This window comes from Triplophysa rosa, linkage group LG21 (genome assembly GCF_024868665.1).
Source record: "Triplophysa rosa linkage group LG21, Trosa_1v2, whole genome shotgun sequence".
NCBI classification, from domain to species: Eukaryota; Metazoa; Chordata; class Actinopteri; order Cypriniformes; family Nemacheilidae; genus Triplophysa; species Triplophysa rosa.
Genome location: NC_079910.1, coordinates 4923563 through 4944205, shown reverse-complemented (window position 1 = coordinate 4944205; position 20643 = coordinate 4923563). Strand labels below are relative to the sequence as shown.

Below are 20643 nucleotides of genomic sequence, written 5' to 3'. Positions count from 1 at the left end.
GCTAAATAAATGAATCGGACGATATGATGAGATTCAGTAGAACCTGCTGCGGTTGCACGCGCACACTCTTTATCTTATATTTTATTGTATAGGGCCATTATGAGCTCATCATTCCCCGCGGACAAGCCCCTGAAGACCAGACGGCCGTAATGCATTTGATTTAATACATCCGTAAGCGGCTGGAATGAATGAGACACATCATTAGTGGTCTATCAGGTTACCCGGTTGGTTTCTTTACACTTGCACAATACATCGTAGGCCATTGATGGTTAGACCGGGTGTTTGTGATCTCTACTTTGTTGCGAGATGCACGAGAGGGATACAGTTTGCGAAAGTTGTCTGTATGTGTACGTGTGTGCATTAAAAGCCTTTTATCCTTATGTAGAGGGTTTGCGTTCAAAGGCGAGAAAAGGGGGATGGAGGAACGGCTTGGTGTTGTTGGCAAGCTAGCGTCTGTTAGGACATTCTTCTCGCAACCACAAAATGACTAACTTTCCTTCTTTTTTCCACTCGCTGGTTGTGTGGCTCATGTTTTCCCAGGCACCCTGCCTCCCCAGATGGGGGATGTGAGACATGGGCGGAGATGAGCTTGCGTGTTTATGCACTTCTCGTAATGATGCTTTCGTGTGGTCACTCGTCCTTTTTTTCATTGTTGCTTAAAGTGTAAACAACATTTAAGTTTTAAGCTACATTTGGCCTCATAAACATCTTCCCAGCTAAAGTCTTGCACTAAACCCTCCTCCTGATCTGCTGTCGGGCTCGTCGTAAACAGCCGTAACTCATTGGTTTGGGCCCTCTTTGCCCCGTTTTGCCATTTGAAGTGCAGACGACACCAGGAATGAGGCATTGTGTAATTGTGTATAGCTGCTTTAAATGGAAATTTGAAGCTCTGGTGGCTCTGTAATTAGTGGTGCGGTCCCTTAGGAGCGGGCTTATCGTTTCCTTTGTAATTACACATCTGAATACAGCGGTGTGCATACATGCGGCAGGCCTTTCTTATCGCGTGCTGACGCGTTGGCTGTCCGGAGCGAGGCTCGATGCCGCTATGGTTTGCCCTGTGCCGCATGGCCGTGACAAAGGATGCTGAAGCGCGGGGATGGAAGAATATGGGCTTTGGAATCAGCTGCGACGGGGCGATAGCGTTAACCAATGCGCTCTAGGGTTAGAGAAACGACTTCAGCCCTTCAAAGAGTCCGTTTTTAATGACGCCGGGGTATTACATTTGGCATTCTGACATTTTTAGAGGCTGAGATGTGATGAAATGTGCTTTTTAGGGGTGGGGCAGGGCTTGGTATTCCAAATGCTTCTGGCTAAACCAACATAGGATCAGACTTTTGTATTTTTTGTCACTTGGATACTTCACCCAAAAATGAAAATTCTGTCAGCATTTACTCACCTTCGAGTTGTTCCAAATCTGTTTACATTTCTTTGTTCTGATGAACGTAGAGAAAGATATTTGGAAGAATGCGTATAACCTGAGTCTGATTTCCCCCCCATTGACTACCATAGTAGGAGAAAATACAATGGTAGTAATTTTCTCCTACTATGGGAGTCAATGGGGGGCAAAATCTGTCTGGTTGTAAGCATTCTTCCAAATGATGACAGAATTTTCATTTTTGGGCGAAGTATCACTTTAAAATATCTCTTTTCTCTTGCCAACCGAGGTTAAGATCGCACATTTTGATCTATGACCTTATAGCCGCACAATATACATCCTCATATTGTTTTCTATGTATTAAAATTCTTATATTAATTTTCTCTCCTGCATTTCTTTGTATTATCTTAGCTCTGTTTTATCCAATTGTACCTTTAAAAGCATTTCTCCCTCCGCCTTCAGAAATCGCTCATTTGTGGTGTCTTCACGTAAGAGCCCCTTTACATGCTGCAGTGGGTTAAAGATTTAGTGTCTATTGTAATACAGAACGAAGGCCTGGAGTAAAAAGAGAGAGAGAGAGAGGGTATGGGAGAAAAGGAGAGGGTAAAGAAATAGGTGTTTACGGGGAATGTGTGGATTAAAAGCCATAATGTTGATGGATTGTTTTAATTTGCTGGCCTGTGACCACAGAATGGAAGGGAAGCAAATGCTAAACACTCCACTTTCTCTCGCTCCCTCTACTGGCAGGACATGACACTGCGGTTAGGAGAAAATTCTCAAAATTGACCCCATGCTTGAGATGGAAGATTTATTTGAAGAAATACAACAGTAATATCTAATACATGTATTTAGAAGATCAAAAATATATTTTTTATCAGTTTTCAAGTGTCTTGTCATTCTGTCAGTGTTGGATGACTTTGTCGCTCCTGGGGTTTGGCCACAATACGTTTAGAAATGCTGATTTGAAATGAAAATTTGGAATGGCCTCTTATTCTTTTCCGCGACTCTATGTGTTTAGTTTATTGTAATAGTGTTTTTAACTCATCATTTTTCATCCTATTTTCTAAGTGATAAAAGTACTCCGTCTTTCAGAAATAGTTTCTCTCGTATTGGTAAACGTTTTTTCTTATCTGTTTTTCTAGCTGCAGATGGTGTTTAGAAAAGCATTCCTTGCTTAGACCTTCCTAAATCACCTGCTAAAAACTCCCTTCTGCTCTGTCTCTGTCTAAACAACTGTTATCTTCAAATTCATGTGTTATGTTGCCAGGAATTGGCGGTACATTGGGTAATATGCTTATATCACCCGACTACTGGCATGTGGGACACCTGTGCCCCTCACACCATTATTTTCCCATTATATTACAGTTGAATTTCACATATATTGTGCGTTCAAATGTATGCACAAAGGTGAGGTGAATGTTTAAATGAACTATTATTAATATTCGAGATGCACCGATATATCGGCCAAAAATCTGTATCGGTCGATAAAAGCAATCTTTCATTCTATCGGAAGATATTTAAAAACAGCCGATGATCTGGGCCGATATATCCTGTCAATCAAAAGAGGACCGCAAAATGCAATTCATTTGTGCTCTGTATATAGAAAATGATGAGAAACATCACCAGTTTGATTTTCAATATTAATAGTCATTATATGAATTAATAACTCGGTCAGAATTCAGAATCGGTACATGTATCTGTATCGGCAGATGTCACTGACCCTGATAGCACACATACATCTGGTTTACGTCTATTTGACGTCTGCATTTACATCTGCAAGACATCTACAATACATCATTTGCTCATCTGCAATACGTCTCGGAGATGTCTGCTGTCAGACGTCATATAGACATCTAGAAGATGTCTGTAAGATGTTTATGATTTAGAATGGATGTACAACAGCTCTTTCTAAGATGTTTAGCAGATGCTTTTAAGCAGCAGATCTCCAGATCTTTAGCAGACGTATTACAGACGTTCAGACGTCTCCGAGACGTATTGCAGATGAGCAAACTATGTATTTAAGATGTCTTGCAGATGTAAATGCAGACGTCAAATAGACGTAAACCAGATGGATTGTGCTATCTGGGGAGCAATCGGCTATTTGTATCCGTGGGGAAATTTTGTATCGTGCATCTCTAATTATTGTTATTTTATTAGTGGTTACACTTTATAATAAGGTTTTTATTTGTTAACCACAGTTAAAGGATTACCTAACATGAACTATTGTATTGGCTTTAACTAACATGAACAAAGACTGTCTAATGCTGAAAAACAATATCGCTCATTGCTAGTTCATGTTAGCGAATGCATTCTCTATTGTTAACAAGTACAACCTCATTGTAAAGTGTTACCTAATCTGTTTGTTTTAGAAAATATGAGCTTTACAATCCCACACCATTAAGATGTATTGCTATTACCGGATCCCATACTGTGTGGTGAACTATATACTCTCGGCTCTCTCTGTCATCATTAAAGCCATGTATGTGTGCGTCAATGTGACCAGCAGGACACCGTACATACTGTAAGGTAATCATCAGTGACCCCTCGACCCTGTGCACCTGCACGCTGAGCGATTACTGCGACGCTGCATTAGTGACCCTTTGTGTCTCCAGCGAGGCTCGTGTGAGCATCTACACGCTCTCCGCCGTCTCTCTAGGCTTTATAAACAGCCTTGTGTTGTTTAATACCTACAGTATTGTGATGTTAGCGTGTTGTCCTTAGAAAACCTTCAAACGGTTTTATTGTAGTAAAAGTGTGGCTCTTTGGTGGACTGGTTACCATTTGTATTGCTTCTGTTTTGCTACAAATATCATTCGTAATCTATGGTCACTGTAGTGATACCATGGTAAATGTGTGCTTGCTATGGTTTTAATGCAAACACTGTAGTTAAACTATGGGTACTATAGTAAAACTGTACGGTTTGTTTTTTTTCAAAACTCTTTTGGTATCAGTTCTCATCAAGTCTCTTGTTTTTTTGGAGTTCCTGCATACATAAAGCCTCATTTTAGTCACTATGAGGTTTCATTCGGTTGCATGTTGCTTGTAGAAGCATGTTGTCTAAAACTGTTGTGTTTTGTATTTACACACATAATACTCGCAAGTTTGTTCCAAAGAATCATTTCTGTAAGTTTTCTGCCTGTCTGAGAATAGTGGAGTAAGGATTTTGTTAAACTTATGATTTATTGTCTTATTTGCATCTCGCTTGTCTCATATCTCATTTTGCTGCAGGTGGTGTTTGGAAATAGCGTTCTGTTCTTAGACCTCCGTAGATCACCTGCTAAAACTCCCCACTGTTCTGCCTCTCTCTCTACAACTGTTCAGTTAATGTGTGCGCACGTACGGAACACACAAGTTATGGTCTATGCTGACAGCAATTCTCGGTTGTCGGGTGATATGCTTTTTAGACAAAACAGGAGTTTCACTCTAATTAGCAAGTATGTATACACAAACATATGTATTATTAAACACGACCCTGGACAACGAAACCAGTCTTATGGGTCAATTTTTCAAAATTGAGATTTTTACATAATCCGAAAGCTGAATAAATAAACTTTCTATAGATATATGAGTTGTTAGAATAGGACAATATCTGGCTGAGATACAACCGTTTAAAACTCTGGAATCTGAGAGCGCAAAATAATCTAAATATTGAGAAAATCGCCTTTGAAGTTGTTAATCAGGGGCACTGTGGCAGACCATCCACTCACAAAAATAAAGTTTTTATATATTTAAGGCAGGAAATTTACAAAATATCTTCATGGAACATGATCTTTACTTAATATCCTAATGATTTTTGGCATAAATGAAAAATCGATAATTTTGACCCACACAATGTATTTTTGTCTTTTACTAAAAATGTTCCCGTGCTACTTAAGACTGGTTTTGTGATCCAGGGTCACATATGTACTGTATGTATAAATATATACATACATTCGTGTGTGCATGCATGTGTGTGTATACATACAGTACATGCATACATAAATGTAAGTGTGTTTGTACTATATACAGTATGTATGTGTGTATATAGGGTTAGGATGTTTGTTTATGTATATATATGTACATGTATATGTATTTGTATATATGTATATGTATATGTAAATGTAAATATGCATATGTATATATGTATATGTACTGTATATATCAATTAAATGTACAGTGTATATGTAGTATGAATAATTATGTGTTTGAGGGAGAAAGTGAAACAGTGAGGAAGAAATGAGCGAACTAACTTAAATCTAGGTCGTGTAACAATATGCCGAGCTACAGTTACGAATGCCCATAGGAGACAGTGTGTGCAAGTGTTTCATCTCATGTGTGTGTGTGTGTTGTTCTTTTGTCAGTGGAAGTGATAGATGCGTGTGATCATGAGTTTCTGCTGTGTATCAGGTCTATCTGTTCACGTGTATGTGCGTTAAGATGCTGACGCTGCATACTTCTCAAGCGTGTGCACACGAGCTGTGTGTTTGAATCATTTGAGTCTGCAGTAAGTGCATTTTTATGCAGCGCTTGAAGCTAGGATTTTAGTATGTGCGTGTTGCCGTGTGATGTCTTGGGTGTTTAGAACTATTATGCCTGTGGTATTTGTGCTCTAGCTGTAGACTTCAGTTAGAGTAGAGGCCAGATTAAAATGTTTAACCTGGTTTTTAAGTCTTATTTGTTTTTTGCAGATTTCTTTCTTTCTGGTTTGACCAGTTAAGCACCAGCACAAACCAGCATCAAAACATACCTAACCAGCATATGCAACAGGGTTATCATCAAGTTTCTCATTGGCATTGATGAAATGTGGGCTGTTAGTTAGCAAAATCTATTCAATGAACAACAAGAGTAATAAAAAGGTGTGGCATTCGCATCCGTCCGTTTTTAGGGCTCGTTTTGTAAATGAATCAACTGCTAACTGAGAGAAATCACTCTCTCTAGATGTAATCGTCAAGAAAACGTTCATTTAAGAAGTCTGTCTTGGGGTGGACGCTGGAGAAACATCCATTTAACCTAACGCTAACACTATTTAGCATTGTAGCCATTTCCTGAGTTGACTCTTTGTAGTCTTGCGTGCTTGTTTACGGCCCCTGGCGTTTCGCGCCGCATAGATGCTCTCTGGAGTCCATGAGATTCTATTTGGCATCGGACAGCGGCGCAGAATGTCGATGTTGATAATGTTTCCGTGAAAAATATGTGCGGCTGAGTGGAATGCTGTAAACGGATAAGCGTCTTTGAAATGCGCTTGTTTCCGCTGAGGGTCTGCTTGGAAGGTTAAGTGTTTCTATGTGCATTGACATTTACTTCAGAAGAGCAACTTAATTGGCAACACACGCACCCACATACACACACACGTAGACGTGTACATAAACATTTAATCTTAAATTGGTTTATGAGCCAAACAGAAGATTGAATAAACCTCTTCGGATTTTAAGATGACCACTCGTGTCCTAGCATGTCTTAGAGGTATAAGTGATGAATTGTATAGTAATGTATATGCAAAATTCATCTGCATACATCTACATAGTGACATTTCTTTACTTGAGGGTTCAATTCAAAACCTTGTTTCTCCAAATAGGAGATGGATTGTGGTGTTTTTTATTGCCAATTCACTTGAAAGTAAAGTGCTTTTTTACCCTTTTATAACCTAAGCGATCCTGCTTTGTCTTCTTTTTACGACTTTGTGTTGAATTTGATTTGAGTTTGCTCCTGAAGTAAATAGCCAGTGAAACAACCAAATCTAGTCTGCTTTCAAAACAGAGAATTGGAACCAGTATACTCCTGTTTGAACGTCCAGATGACACGTGTGCTTTAAAACGTAAAAAGTTTACCGTACCGTCAGTCTTCAAGGACTTTCTGAACGCAGTTCTCTGCTTCCTATGGTGAGCTCTTCCATGAAGATGGCTTCACTGGGATTATTTTGACCCGCCTCACCCTCGGCAGATTGTATCTCGCAACTCTCTCTAGTTTTAAAGCGCCGGCAGGTAGCTCGTCTAGCGGAGCCAGTCCTCAAGTGATGTTTCTCCTCCGAGCTCAAAGCCAGTGTTTTGTTTGTGCTCGGGTGTGTCAGATTGTCTCGCAGAGGTGAGATCGGGAGACCGGCACACTCTCTTTCTTTGCTTTGAAGTGTCAAGAACGCTCGCGTCCTTATGAGGGAGTATTTGTTTGGCTTTGTCAGTGTTATTGGCTCACTCCATTGTTGAGGCTGGCATTTCGTTGACACGCGCTGAGAGGCGCTATTGAAGATTACAGAGCCGTGTTAAAGAGCGGCGTTTGTTGCGTGCCGCGTGACTTATGCCATCGAGCGCGAAGGTGAAATAGAGTTTGTCGGAATGTTTTGAGTGCGGTTCTTCTAAGCACCAGGAGACTGCACCATTGTTAGTACCCTAAAAACGTTGCTTGTCATGCTCTGTTTGCAACACTGACCCATATTCCACAGTCTTTCGGGCTTTTTGTTGTGTGCGCAATCGTGGGGGTGTTCACCCATAAATGAGCATCTGTTCATGAAACATTTACTTAGCTCTGTATGAAAGACTGGATTTTATTGGAATACATACTGTAGACATTTATTCCTGAAAAACGTTTGAGCTGTAGTATTATTCAAAATTGATCATTTGATAGTAGTGTTATTATTGTATTATATTAATCATTATGTTTAATTCATTATTCATTATAGTTTTATTTAATGAAATTGAAAGTTTTTATAACCACAGATACTAGATACTTATACTACAGATACTATGATAAACTATAGTTACAATAGTAAGACAATGTAAATTTGATGCTACTATATGTGGTTAATATATATTACTATGTTTTTTAACAATTGTGGTAATTTTTTTGTAGTATTTTGTACTAATGAAAAATTCTAATAGAACCATTTGAAGTATTTTTGTTAGCTTTATACCCATACAGAAAAGTTTACCATGGACCACTTCGGAAAAGGTAAACGATGCTGGTCCAGAAGAACTTCCTGTTTCAGTTTTCCTGTTTCCAACTCTACACAAACCTTTATATAAAATACAACCAACCAAATCAAATTGTTAAACAAATGTATTTAAGATTTAATTATATAAGATAAAATGAAACCGAAAGATCTTGCGAAGTGGTCTATACTGTAAGTGTATATTTTTTGCAGATTTATTTGTTAACCTTTTGAATAACCACAGTTTTATGTCTACAAATACTATGGTCAATCTGTGGTTACCATGGTTAGACCATAGTTTTCTTAATTTATTTGTACTTAACCATTGTAAATCTTCGTAAGGAAATGAGGTTATTCTTGTTTAAAAAGAAATGAAGGCATATGCTGTCATTTGTGCTGAACCCTGAAAGAACCCCTGTAACGTCACCCTTTTTTCGCTCGTAATAATGCAGTTGATGAAGCTGTGGCATTTGCGCTCACAAAATGCTGTTTGGAGTCCCCATTTAGCATTCTGAGATGATGTACAGTCAGACGCAATGTGTAGTTAAAGAAATAATCGCTCTGGGCTTCTCTAATGACTATTGGTATTGCGGCGCTATGCTAAGCTTCATAGCATCCCATTTATTCGGCGTTTTCGTCCGCAGTTCATTCTTGTCAGAGGTTGGAGTGTATGAGAAGTGGCCCGGCAGTTTCGGTGCGCAGCTCGTGACAAATGGAGATGACTTAGGAGTTGCTTTCATACTCACCGCAGGGCAAACTCCCATTTTTCCAGCTAGTTTTAACCGCGCAGTCTGTCTTGCTTGACTGCCGGTGTGTGTCTGTTGTGTCAAGAGGACCTGAAGGAGAGAGGTCTGAGAGAGAAAGATAGAGCAAGCGGAAGGCGGCAAGTAGGAAAATAGAAATGAAATTCCTCGCAATGCTCCGAGGAGCCTCCGAACCCGGGGCCAAATCAGATATTGCAGGGGAAGTGGAACGAACCGGTGGGGTAGCGAGGCAGAATGAGCCAGAGCCGCTATCTATCGCACGGCCTGTCATAATGAAAACGTTTATGACTGGGGTTGTGAAAACAGGAGCTTTAGGCCAACCGTCTGGAGACCTGTTTGATTGGCCCGGGCTCCCTTTGCCAGCTAGCGTTGGCGTTCTGAGCCCTCCTAGTTCTCAATACCCATGAGGTACGCTTGTTTTCCCGCAAAGCCCATCTGGGCCAGTGAGTATATTTTGTCTGTACCGCACAACAAAGTTCTCCCTGGATGAAGGCTTTGTATCTCTTCGTGGCTTCAGGATTGTGACCTGCGGCTTTTAATACGCAAGTTTTGTTTTTGCATCCGCCACGAAGAGGATTAGCAGAACGGGACGGTTGAGCTGCTTTTAATTGATGTGTCTCTGTGTAAAAGCATCTGGTGGGGGAAATGGTTTGGTTATTAAGAAGAGTATGATGCTTTTGAACAAAAGGTTAAAGCACAGATGATACTGACTAATTCACATGAGCTCTGTGGCGGCTATAGTTGTCAGATTCGTGTCTCGCTGGGAATTGATGCTCAAGAGGTAAATATTGCTTTGCTATAGCTACCTTTCAACAGGTGACACTAAAACGAATAAATGAATGAAATCAATACCAATTAGGATTCCACAGCAAATAGTTTTGTTATTAAACATTTATTGATTTAACTATTTTAAAGCTGAATTTAGAAACTTTTGGTTTATTATAAATAAAAACTAATTGAGCAAACACACAGAAAGTCACAACAGAAAGCTTATAAAAATGATTTGTGAGTTAAGCTACCTGGTCTGATCTTGTGGGAGATGTCAGGTTGACTTCATTTGACTTCAACACATATAAAGATAAGTATGGTAACCTGCAATTTTGTGTCAAGCAAACATGGCGACAGAGAGGCAAACGTTACAGATTGTAGCTTAAAGTTAAATATCAATATTTCATAATCAATATAAAATGAACATTAATTTTAACAAAATGAACACGAATCAGTTCAGTATTTAAATATATTATAATATAGACGGTTTCATTGGACGCATGCGCTGGCCCGAAGTTCACTTCCAGTCTGGTTATAATATAACAAGTTAAGTTAAGTTTGGGCCACATAATGTTTGTTTATGTTGTTGCCGCTGAAATCGTCTAGAAGTATACTTTATATATAATGTATATAAGTTAACACTCATTTAATGTATTTATGAATGTAAATGTATCAATATTTTTCTATTTTTACATTAATATAGTTAAATACTGAAAATATGTATTAGATATTTAGCATTTTATTTTTACATTTTTTAATATTTATAATTATTTTTATATATTTAAATTTAAATATTTCTGTTAATGTTGTAATAAATCAGTTTAAATAATTAATATTTAACCTAAATACATTTAAAATGGTCCTCAATAGCTAAATATTTAGCTTTTGTGGTATCAACAGAGAATTTTACATCACATTGGCTCTTAATATAACATGTTGCTTTCCTAAGCACTGATGCATATTTGCAGCTTTTGTGATGGCTGTGTATGTGTGTCTGCTTTAAGTGTGAGGCTGGATCGCAAGATCATGCAGCGACTATGCTTTGCAGCATCCGCTGAACATTTGAGTTCATGTGCTTTACTTAAGAACATTGTGCAGCTTAACTGCTCTGTACAAACCAGAGACTCGTGCACAAAACATGCCCTCATTAGTTCTTAAGAAAACCACACAGTATTAAAACGTGCTGTATTGGGTACATTCAGTTTTCATTTGAAGAATATCTGTAAATATCATGCAAATATCAGTGCAGTACGAATTAAAATAAAATGCAATGCAGTTATGATCTATATTTAATACTAAGCTTCTTGCAGATTGTGCAAGGGGGATATGAACTTATGAGTACAATAGTACACACGAGGGTTGAAAAACAGATTATACACAAATGAAACTGTACTAATGCTGTAGTGTTGTTTTATATGGTTAAACATTCAGTTTGGTCTGGCACATACAGTACGTCTTATTTTCCATCTTCACCTATGTCCTATTTTTACACTCTTCTTGTTATTCGCAGCGCTGAGCCTGTTCGCAATCTTCATTGCGTAAGCCGCTTCTGCGCGTCCCAGGAGTGTTCCTCAGGTTCCTTCCAGGCTTGGCTAGGTTCCTCTCCGGGGAGCAGCTGGGACGGACAGTGGCAGCCGCGTGTCGGGCCAGCGTGGGCCTTCTATCTCATTAATTAGGCAGTGATTGTGCTCAATCACATGCAGATCTTTACTTCAAGAGCTGCATATCAAAGGCAGGAATCTGGCGGCTGGTTTATTATTCACGGGGAGACCTAGTTATGTCAAGAGCACGCAAGTGGAGCTTGTTGCAACAGCGGGGGTGAGTGGCAAAGGAGATGCTCTACCCATGGAGAGCCTGAAAGATTAAAAAGGGTGGAGGCTGAGACGTGCCTGCCGCTCTCCGGGGACACAGCGTCGACTCCCTCTCTTCCTTTATTATTTCCCCCCTTCTATCGCTCTCCGTCTTTCCCCTTATCATTTAGTCACCGAGATACGACGCCACAAAGACCGAACAGATGCGACATTGATCCGTGGCGTCTCCAGCTGGATCGCGGCGCTGGTTTATTCAAGCCTTTCGAGCGTGCAAAGACCAACCCCGTTCCTGTTCCCCTGTCTTATTAATGACAGAGCTCACCGGGGAGCGGGCACCGGGACCCGGGGAGCCGCGCGGTGGCGTGCCATCATTGTGCCCGCTGGGACTGTCTGTCCACGCCTGCTCTTGGCCGACTTCCTGTTGCGAGAGCAGCGGCATGGCAGAGAAAGATGATTAATTTCACAGAGTAATCAGTCATGCTGATCATGCCCAATGAGTTTCTGGGTACCAGGTTCTGTTCTTGCCGGCACAAGACGCAGACTTGTGAAGTCAGCAGGTGCCATGGGAAGCTTTGGATGCCCTCCAGAAAAGGGTCAAATAGATTCGAGACGCTCGCACTAAGCGGCTGTCCCTGCATGTGTTTCAGGGCCTTCGGTGGGTAAAAGAACATTGTTTGTAGAGGACGTTTGGATTTGGGTACAAAATCCATATAGAACGTAATAGAAACTGGCTAACGGGGTATGTGAAAATTACACACTGACGCTAAATTTGCGAAGCAAGATTTAATGACATTTCATTGTCTTCTATAAGAGCTTTTAATTTGATCTGAGTGACCAAATTAGGATGCATTTTTGGCCTGGAGGTCGAGTTCGGTTGATACCAAGATGCGGAATACCCAGCATGCCTCTGTCCTGCATTTCAACTCAGCATCCTTTATTGATCATACGTGTTGATGTCGAGACGCGATCAGTCCGAAAGTGACCTTATGGTCCTCACATTATCCGTGGCTGAGAGGGCACTAATGAAATTGGTTTCAAGCTCATCTGGAAAGTGCCCTCCTGTTTGATTTAATTAGCCAAATGTCTCTTCTCCCCATCCAGGCTGGACTAAAATGATTTTCAAAAGCCGAGAGCCGATGGGTTGTGTAGAAACACAACTCCTCTCAATGGTTGACATAACCAAAACTTGCGCAGTAACAATCCCGATGCATTGACATTTAAAGAAGTGTTTTTTCCCCCTTAAAAATTTGCATAACACCACAATCTCTTTATTGTCTCCCGCACTTCATCATTGAACCGACTGTTGACCTCCATGATGTCATAAGGTCACATACAAACTCAGACGTGCTTAACACAGACGTTGACAAGATTGAAAAGGCCAGGCCTGTTTCAATTTGCTCTGAAGTCATCAGACGTGACCCCTGGATGAACCCTGGTCCACCTTAATTATTGTTCATCCATAGAACCCGCATTAAGAAAGACTGCAGGGCTCTCTTTTTTAATTTATAGGTTCCCATTTCAGGTTATTACCCGACGCGCTCATTATACAAGGTCTGCAGTGGGGACAGCCGCCGCAGGAGGCGAGAGATGGTCCCGTCTGTCCTGGGAGGACAGAAATTGTGCCGTGACTTATCATAATGGGACCATAAACATATGAGGATAATGTAAGGAGCAATCACGGATCACATTCATCTAACAGTACTGTGTGAGTTTAATGTTTGTTTTTGAGTGAATGATTTCAGTACAGCACATTTGAATTTGACTGTTTGTTTGATGAAGATGGCATATTTATCAATGTTGAAATGCTTTCATCTGCTCAAGCTTAATGTACAGGGAAAATTTTAAGTAGGCCATTTGTAGGCTGACTTTTTAATAGATTTGAGCGGTCTTGTCTCGTGTGTTTTCTGACTCGGCCAATGGCTCATCGAAAATCTTGATGAGCTTTGTTTAAATAAACTTGAGAAGCAACAATGCATTTAGACTTATTATCAGAGAGGTTCTGTAACTTTAAGAGAATTAAAGAATTAATATAAGAAAAAATGACATGTATTTTGTCTTACACTGCAAAAATGAATTTCTTCGTGTTTTTGTTTTGTTTTCAGTACAAATATCTAAAAGAGTGGTTCTCAAACTGGGGGCCCCAAGATGGATCCAGGAGACCACAGATTTTGTGGCATTTTATGAAATATAGAACTTTATCATAGATTATATGCAATGAAACATCATAAAAATAAGACCACCAACCAAAAGAATTGATGTTCCAGCATCATATAACCGACTTTAATTAAACCAAGTTTAAGTTTTATTTATTTTATATTTGGGGGTGCACTCTACACAAAGGGGGTCTTACAACGAAAAAGTTTGAGAACCACTGATCTAAAAAATCTTCAATCAAGATATATTTACTGGAGAAGATATGAACTCTTATTTTCTTTAAAAAAAAGACATAAAATTTAAGTAGGGTTCTTAAACCAGGCATAACATTTCTGCCAATGGGGTAAGAAAAATAGTTCAAAATAAAATAATGTAAAACTTTTTCTTACCCCATTTGCAAATATTATGGCTTTTTTAAGCGTGAAAATAAGACCTAATACCTAATAGGTCATTTTGCTTCTCAAATAAATATCATGATTTAAGAATCGTTATATATTTGTACTGTAAAACAAGACAAAAATTCTTAAGAAATTTGTGTTTTGCAGTCTACTGCACTGGCAGATTTTGTTTATTCATTTAATTATACATAAGTGAAAAAAAAGCTTTAAAACCTGCTAGTATGGTAGGACAAAATTCTCTTAAAATATGACTAAATATCTGATGCCCTGTAAGTTGTATTGTTTTAAACGGTTTAGATTGTTGTACTAGAAAATAACAGTTACTGTAAAAACAGTTAAAAACTTCAAAGTTTGGGGCTGCAGTACCGGTTTGACAACCAATAGCAGAGATTTGATCATAAGGGGCGGAATCACTCTTCGACTAACATACGTATGTGCTGCCGTGTTGCTCTTTGACCCCAGGAAGTGATTCAGCAGCACAATCGTGGTATCTACCTCAGGGACAACAGCAGTAACCAGCAGGCTGCTTGAGTGTGCTGGGATTCATCTGCAGTCTGTTGGGAGATCTGAATTTGTTGTTGTTTTTTTCACCTCCCAACTTTATCTCTCATGACACCTTCGTAAGAGAACGGAGACGCTGTAGATTTCTGTAGCTTTACGTGCTCCTTCCTGTTAAGGGAATGACGGGCCGTCTGCCAAAAATCTGCTTTTCTGAAGAGTCGCTGGACGATTACGGCTCTGAAAGAGGGAGGAGCAATGCAGATGGCAGGTTTTGCTCACCCTTGAAGAACAATTATGTTCATTTCGAAGTTTCGTACTGCAGGGAAACTGTCAGATTACCTGCATTTGCGTTTTGTTAGGTTATACATCTTACCGTAGTTATAAACAGACAATAAAGCACAGCATAACAGTGGCTGGTATGCTTAGATTTGTATTCCTGCTCCATGCAGGTATACTATCTCCCCGTCACACGTTCTCTGTGAATCTGCACCGACGCAGGGGAAGATGCTCTCTCTCTCTCTCTCTCCGCTCGCGTCCCACTGCAGGATCTTCAGCATTACTTGGCAGTGTTTCCAGAAGGACTGTCCTTGAGCTGTTATCTGCCACTACCTCATAATGAACCGCGTCCCGTGGGAGTAATGCTCAATGAAGTGATGGAGAGGACGACAGACTCCAACTCCCAGACTGCTTTGCAATCTCATCATTCTCTATCATCTGTCGGGCTTAAGTTACAACTTGAGCACACTGCATATTTATGATGTAATACTGAATATGTCGGCGTCAACCATTAAACTTAGTTAAAAGGTTAACTTGTTATCTACTAGGGTTGTTAAACGATTAATCGCCATCAATTGCATTCAGAATAAGAGTTTGTGTTTACATAATATATGTCTGTGTACTCTGCGTATTAATTTTATATTCACACACATGCATATATTTAAAAAATATAACAATACATGTTTATTTATATTTCCAATTATTGGTCAATATAAATAAATACATCTAACTATTGGTAAAAATAATACATGTATGTGTATGTCTTTGTTTGTTTTTTAAATACAAAATTAATATTCACAGTACACGGACATATATTATATAAACACAAACTTTTATTCTGAAAGCGATTAATTCGATTGACAGCCTTATTATCTACATATGCAAATTTATTAATACTTTTTATTATATTTCACAATTACGTTGTGCATTTCATTAAAACCGATTTTATTTACAGGAGGCGATGGAAGTTTGAAACTATAACGCTATAAACTGAAATGCAACCACTTCAAGTTTCCCGATTTGTCTTTTGTTTCCAAATTTGAAGTCTGTTTATGACTGAAGATGAGCATATCATGCAACTGCGCTTCACATGCTTTTGTGCCTCAAGTCTCATCTTAAGAACAAAAAGTGCAACCTAATTAAGTTTCAATGTAGGTACGAACTTCGTAAATAGCACAGCTAGTAAGATCTTATGAACGGCTGGTGCAGGGCTACCCTTGGGAAGGATATAACCCATGTGCCTTTTGTTTATTTTATTTCCCCTGTATATGTGTCACATCGCACAGCTTCAGGTTTTAGTTACAGAACTGCTGATTAAGTTCTCCGCTACTTCTATTTTCAGATGTTCGATGTAATTTTAGGTCCCTTGATCCGCCTGCGATGTTTGACCCAAATAGGCCAAGCTGTCTAGTCCCAGGTGTGGGCGACTCAAAAGTTTGTGCAACTCTTTCGCTACGTGATTTGAAGCTTTGCGAGGAAACCAAACAGTATAACTGGCTTTCATAAGTGGGTCGGCTGGTTCTGCTGGTTTACTCTGGTGTAGTCTAGCGCTTCAGGCTCTCTCTTCATTAGTGGTAGGGTGGTGTCAGAGGGCCCAGGTAATGTGCTCCCATGACGCTCTGAGAAGGGGACGGTCATTAATCAGCGGGACACAGCACCAGAACCCGAGCACATCATTAGGCCCTGAAACGTGAAGGGATGCGGGGGTCACACTCCCCTGACCCTGCATCAATATGGATAGAGAGGGGGATGGGGTTCCTGGCCAATGTTATGGTGGGCCAAACTGAGGTCGGTAAGGCTGCTCTTATTATTGACCAAGGTCCATTTTTTAGCAGCAGTGAAGTGGCGTTCCAGCATCAGCGTCAAAGCTAAAGTTCACTCAAAAAATTATATTCTGTCATCATTTACTCACCTTCGAGTTGTTCGAAATCTGCATCATTTTTTGTTCTGATGAACACAGAGAAAGATATTTGGAAAAATGCTTGTAACCAAACAGTTCTTGGCCACCGTTGACTACCATAGTAGGAAAATGTATTTGTTCTGTTGAACACAAAAGAAGATATTTTGAAGAATGTAGGAAAGCAAACAGTTCTGGGGCACTTTTGATTACCATTGTCGTTTTTCCTACTACTGTATGGTAGTCAATGGTGGCCAAGAACTGGTTGATTACAAGTATTCTTCTAAATATCGTTCTCTGAGTTCATCAGAACAAAGTAATTAAGACAGATTTCGAACAACTCGAGGGTGATTAAATAATGACCGGATTTCTTTTGCGGGGGGAACTGTCCCTTTAAAGCTGTGATCTGTGTGATATTACACTGCCGAAGAAGAATTTCTTATTATTTTTGTCCTTTTTTCAAGTACAAATATCCTAAAATTCTTAAATCACGAGACATTTACCAGAGAAATGCACTTAAGATATTACGTCTGTTTTTTAAAGAGAATTATCCAAATTAAGCGAGTTTCTGCTTAAAACAAGAAAAAATATCTGCCAATTGGGTGAGAAAAATACATTTTTTTACACGTTTATTTTTCCTACCCCATTTGCAGATATTTTTGCTTGTTTTAAGCATACACTGACATTTATTTTTATATAGAAACTAAACATCGTATGTCATTTTGCTTCAAGTAAATGTCATATTTGCATAAACAAAATGACCGAAGATAATAAGTCTTGTTTTTTTTTTTTGTTAAAAAAGAAGTAAAAGTACTCTAAATGTATCTTGATTCAAGAATGTTTAGATAGTTGTCCTGGAAAACAGAAATACTAAGTAATGAAACCATTTATTAATTTATTGCATTTATTAAATTAGACACGCCCCCTCTTTTGAAAACCACACCCTCTAAGCAGAAATAACTGCACACTATCTTTGCTCCTAGTGGTGTCACAAAGACAAGTGAAATTTTAGGATATTTTAGTGGTATCTTTAAGATAACCGTGGTTGTCTGTGTCATGTAAACAAAAATGACACATTTTAAAAAGTAAATCACTTAAGCAACTTTTAAATGGTTGTTTTTGGTATTGTGTAGAAGGTAGTGACCGCTTTGATGTTGCAGCGTGAACACAACATGGAGCCCCAGAGGAAATCATTGTGTTCTGGAACTATAGACTTTGGTGGATGGTTGAGAATGCATTCACCCTTCTATAACAGGAGCTGAAATGGTTCTGCCTCAATTTCAAACTCATGAATCATACGCAGTGTATTGTGTATCTGTTGGCAACAAAACTTCAATCCGTTATGTTATGTGGCTCTCATAAGTCTCCTGAATCAATCAGCCAGGCTGTACCAGACTGGGGTGGTCAAACTGTGTTTTGTAGGTTATGTTTTACATAACGGGATAATGGGAATTATCGTCCGGCGATAATGGGAAAAACACACGAAAGTGTTAACCTAATAAACCGTATAGTACTGCTCTCTGGTTTACAATTTATTTTTGTCATCCGCAGGTCTTCCAACTTGACGTCTGGTGTCTTGTGGTAAACATGTTTTACTTGAAAATTAAACCTGTATTTACTGTGTGTGTTCCAGCTCCTGGTGAACTCCATTACCCAGCCTGCACTTCTATATGAGAACGTGGCGGTGAGCGAAGGGAACCCAATTTTGAGGGACATGCTTTTCAGCCCTGACCATCAATATATCTACACGCTCACAGATAAAGAGGTGAGACTTTGGGGATTATACTATTTTGGCTTTGATAGTCGCTGTGTTTTATTTGCCTAGAATGTTCTGAGGGACCCACAGACAAGTGGTTTGGTCATGCACCTGGCTATCCCCATAGACTCGGAAGAAAACACACAATGAATGAAAGACCCCTGGTCCTTAAATCCTTTGTGTTATTTTATTTTCATTATTTTGTGTGACATTACAATTGCATTTAACCCAGAATATTAACTTTAAAAACAGAAATTGCTCATTTTTCCTGTGTTTGGACGCCTACTCATTCTTATACTTTGTCTGAATATAGAACATTTTACTCAGATGTGCCAAAATAGATGAGAAATCTGTTGGCATGCATTTTTCCACATCCTTCTTTTTATTCCGTGTGTGTGAAAGAGAAAAGAGATGCAGAGCCCCTCATGATTGCCTGCATGTGATATTCGACACTGTGTGTCAGCCCCCTTCCCACTTTTCCACACGTCCACATGCACACACACGCATGCACGGCGCCTCTGGTAATTCACCACTTATCAGAGAAAATTGAGGAAGGGCCTCTCTGATCTTTTCTGATGGAAAAGAAAGCGTCCAGACCCCATCCGACCCCCCCTCCTTTCACTGAGACGGAGAGCTTGAGAATTCCTCCTCTTTTTCTCCTTCCATCTCGCTCCTTCCTTTGTTTTCCTCTCGCCTCTCATGTTCTCCTCACTGAGGGCTGATTGGAGTGCTTCCTGTCTTCCTCTCATTAAAGGGCATTTCCTTCATCACCATAACCCCGCTCGCCGCCTGTGATTAGAGCGTCGCATCGGAGCCCAGACGGGCCTTAAATCCCAACCCACGGCGTTTATTCTGCCTTTTAATGTCAGAGATTAAGAGAGAATAAATGTGACAGAATCGCTGCAAACATCTGAATAATTTAGCACGTTATGTTCAGATGTTTCTGCCGAGAGAAATTACAGACAGCTTTTAGAGGCGAGATAAGGCTGGGGGTGCGTGGGGAAAATAGACCTTCATGGAAGTTCATGTTGATGGCACACAGTTGGGTTCTCGCTGACGGGAGCTGAGCGTCGCTCTCTGACCGCAGTCTGCCCTGCCACCCTGAGGTATTCATGATAAAGCCAGATGAGAGCGCAAATAAAGTGCCACACGTTATTTTCATGACATTCAAGTACATCCCAATTCTCGTTATTGTAATGCAACAAATTTGTTCCTTGACCTAGTTGGTTTTGCTGTAAAATCCTGTTCATTTTAATAGAGTTTGGTGGTTGTGCACCTTTGCTGGTATTAAAGAGACAGTACACCCAAAAATGAAAATTCTGTCCACGTTTACTCGAACCTGTATACATTTTATTGTTTCACTGAACACAAGAGAAAATATTTGGAAGAATGTTGGTAACTGAACAGTTCTGGGGCACCATTTACTTCCATAGTAGGAAACGAAACTGGTAGTCAATGGTGCCCCAGAAAGGTTTGGTTCCCTACATTATTCTAAATATCTTCTTTTGTGTTTAAAACAACGCATACTTCAATACTTACTATAGTAAATTGTATTATACTGAAGTAAATTACAATGCATACAACTTTGTTAATGTATACCACAGTATTTTGTGATATTAACTATAGTGAATTGATAAACTGTAGTATACATAGTAGTATACTTAAATATTTACTATAGTAAGGGTGAAAACACTATAGTACTACAGTTTACTCAATTAAATACCAATATAAATACTGGATTATTTTTTTCATTTTACTTAAGTAAAACATGTAGTCTCCTCACTGAGAACTTGACTGCATAGCATGAAATTATGAATAGGTGTAACTTAATTTTATCCAGAAGAACATACAACTAATTGTAAGATATTTTGAAGAATGTCAGTAATCGAACAACGGCGGTACCCATTGACTTGGACTGGTTTTGTTTCTAATACAATAATATAATAATAATAACTTTATTTTTATATAGCGCCTTTAAAGTAGATTCTCAAGGCACTTTACATAAAACAAGTAAATGATAATACAACACACACACACACACA

General features: G+C 39.4%; 1 protein-coding gene across 2 annotated transcripts in view; it reads left to right on the top strand.

The window, feature by feature from the left end:
• The window catches only part of plxna1a (plexin A1a), a 181745-nt gene that overhangs the window by 75697 nt on the left and 85405 nt on the right, over nucleotides 1-20643 (top strand). For both annotated transcript variants that reach the window (XM_057363321.1, XM_057363320.1), the window contains exon 4: nucleotides 18479-18610. In XM_057363321.1, coding sequence (XP_057219304.1) covers nucleotides 18479-18610 — 132 coding nt within the window. The remainder of the gene's footprint in view (nucleotides 1-18478; nucleotides 18611-20643) is intronic.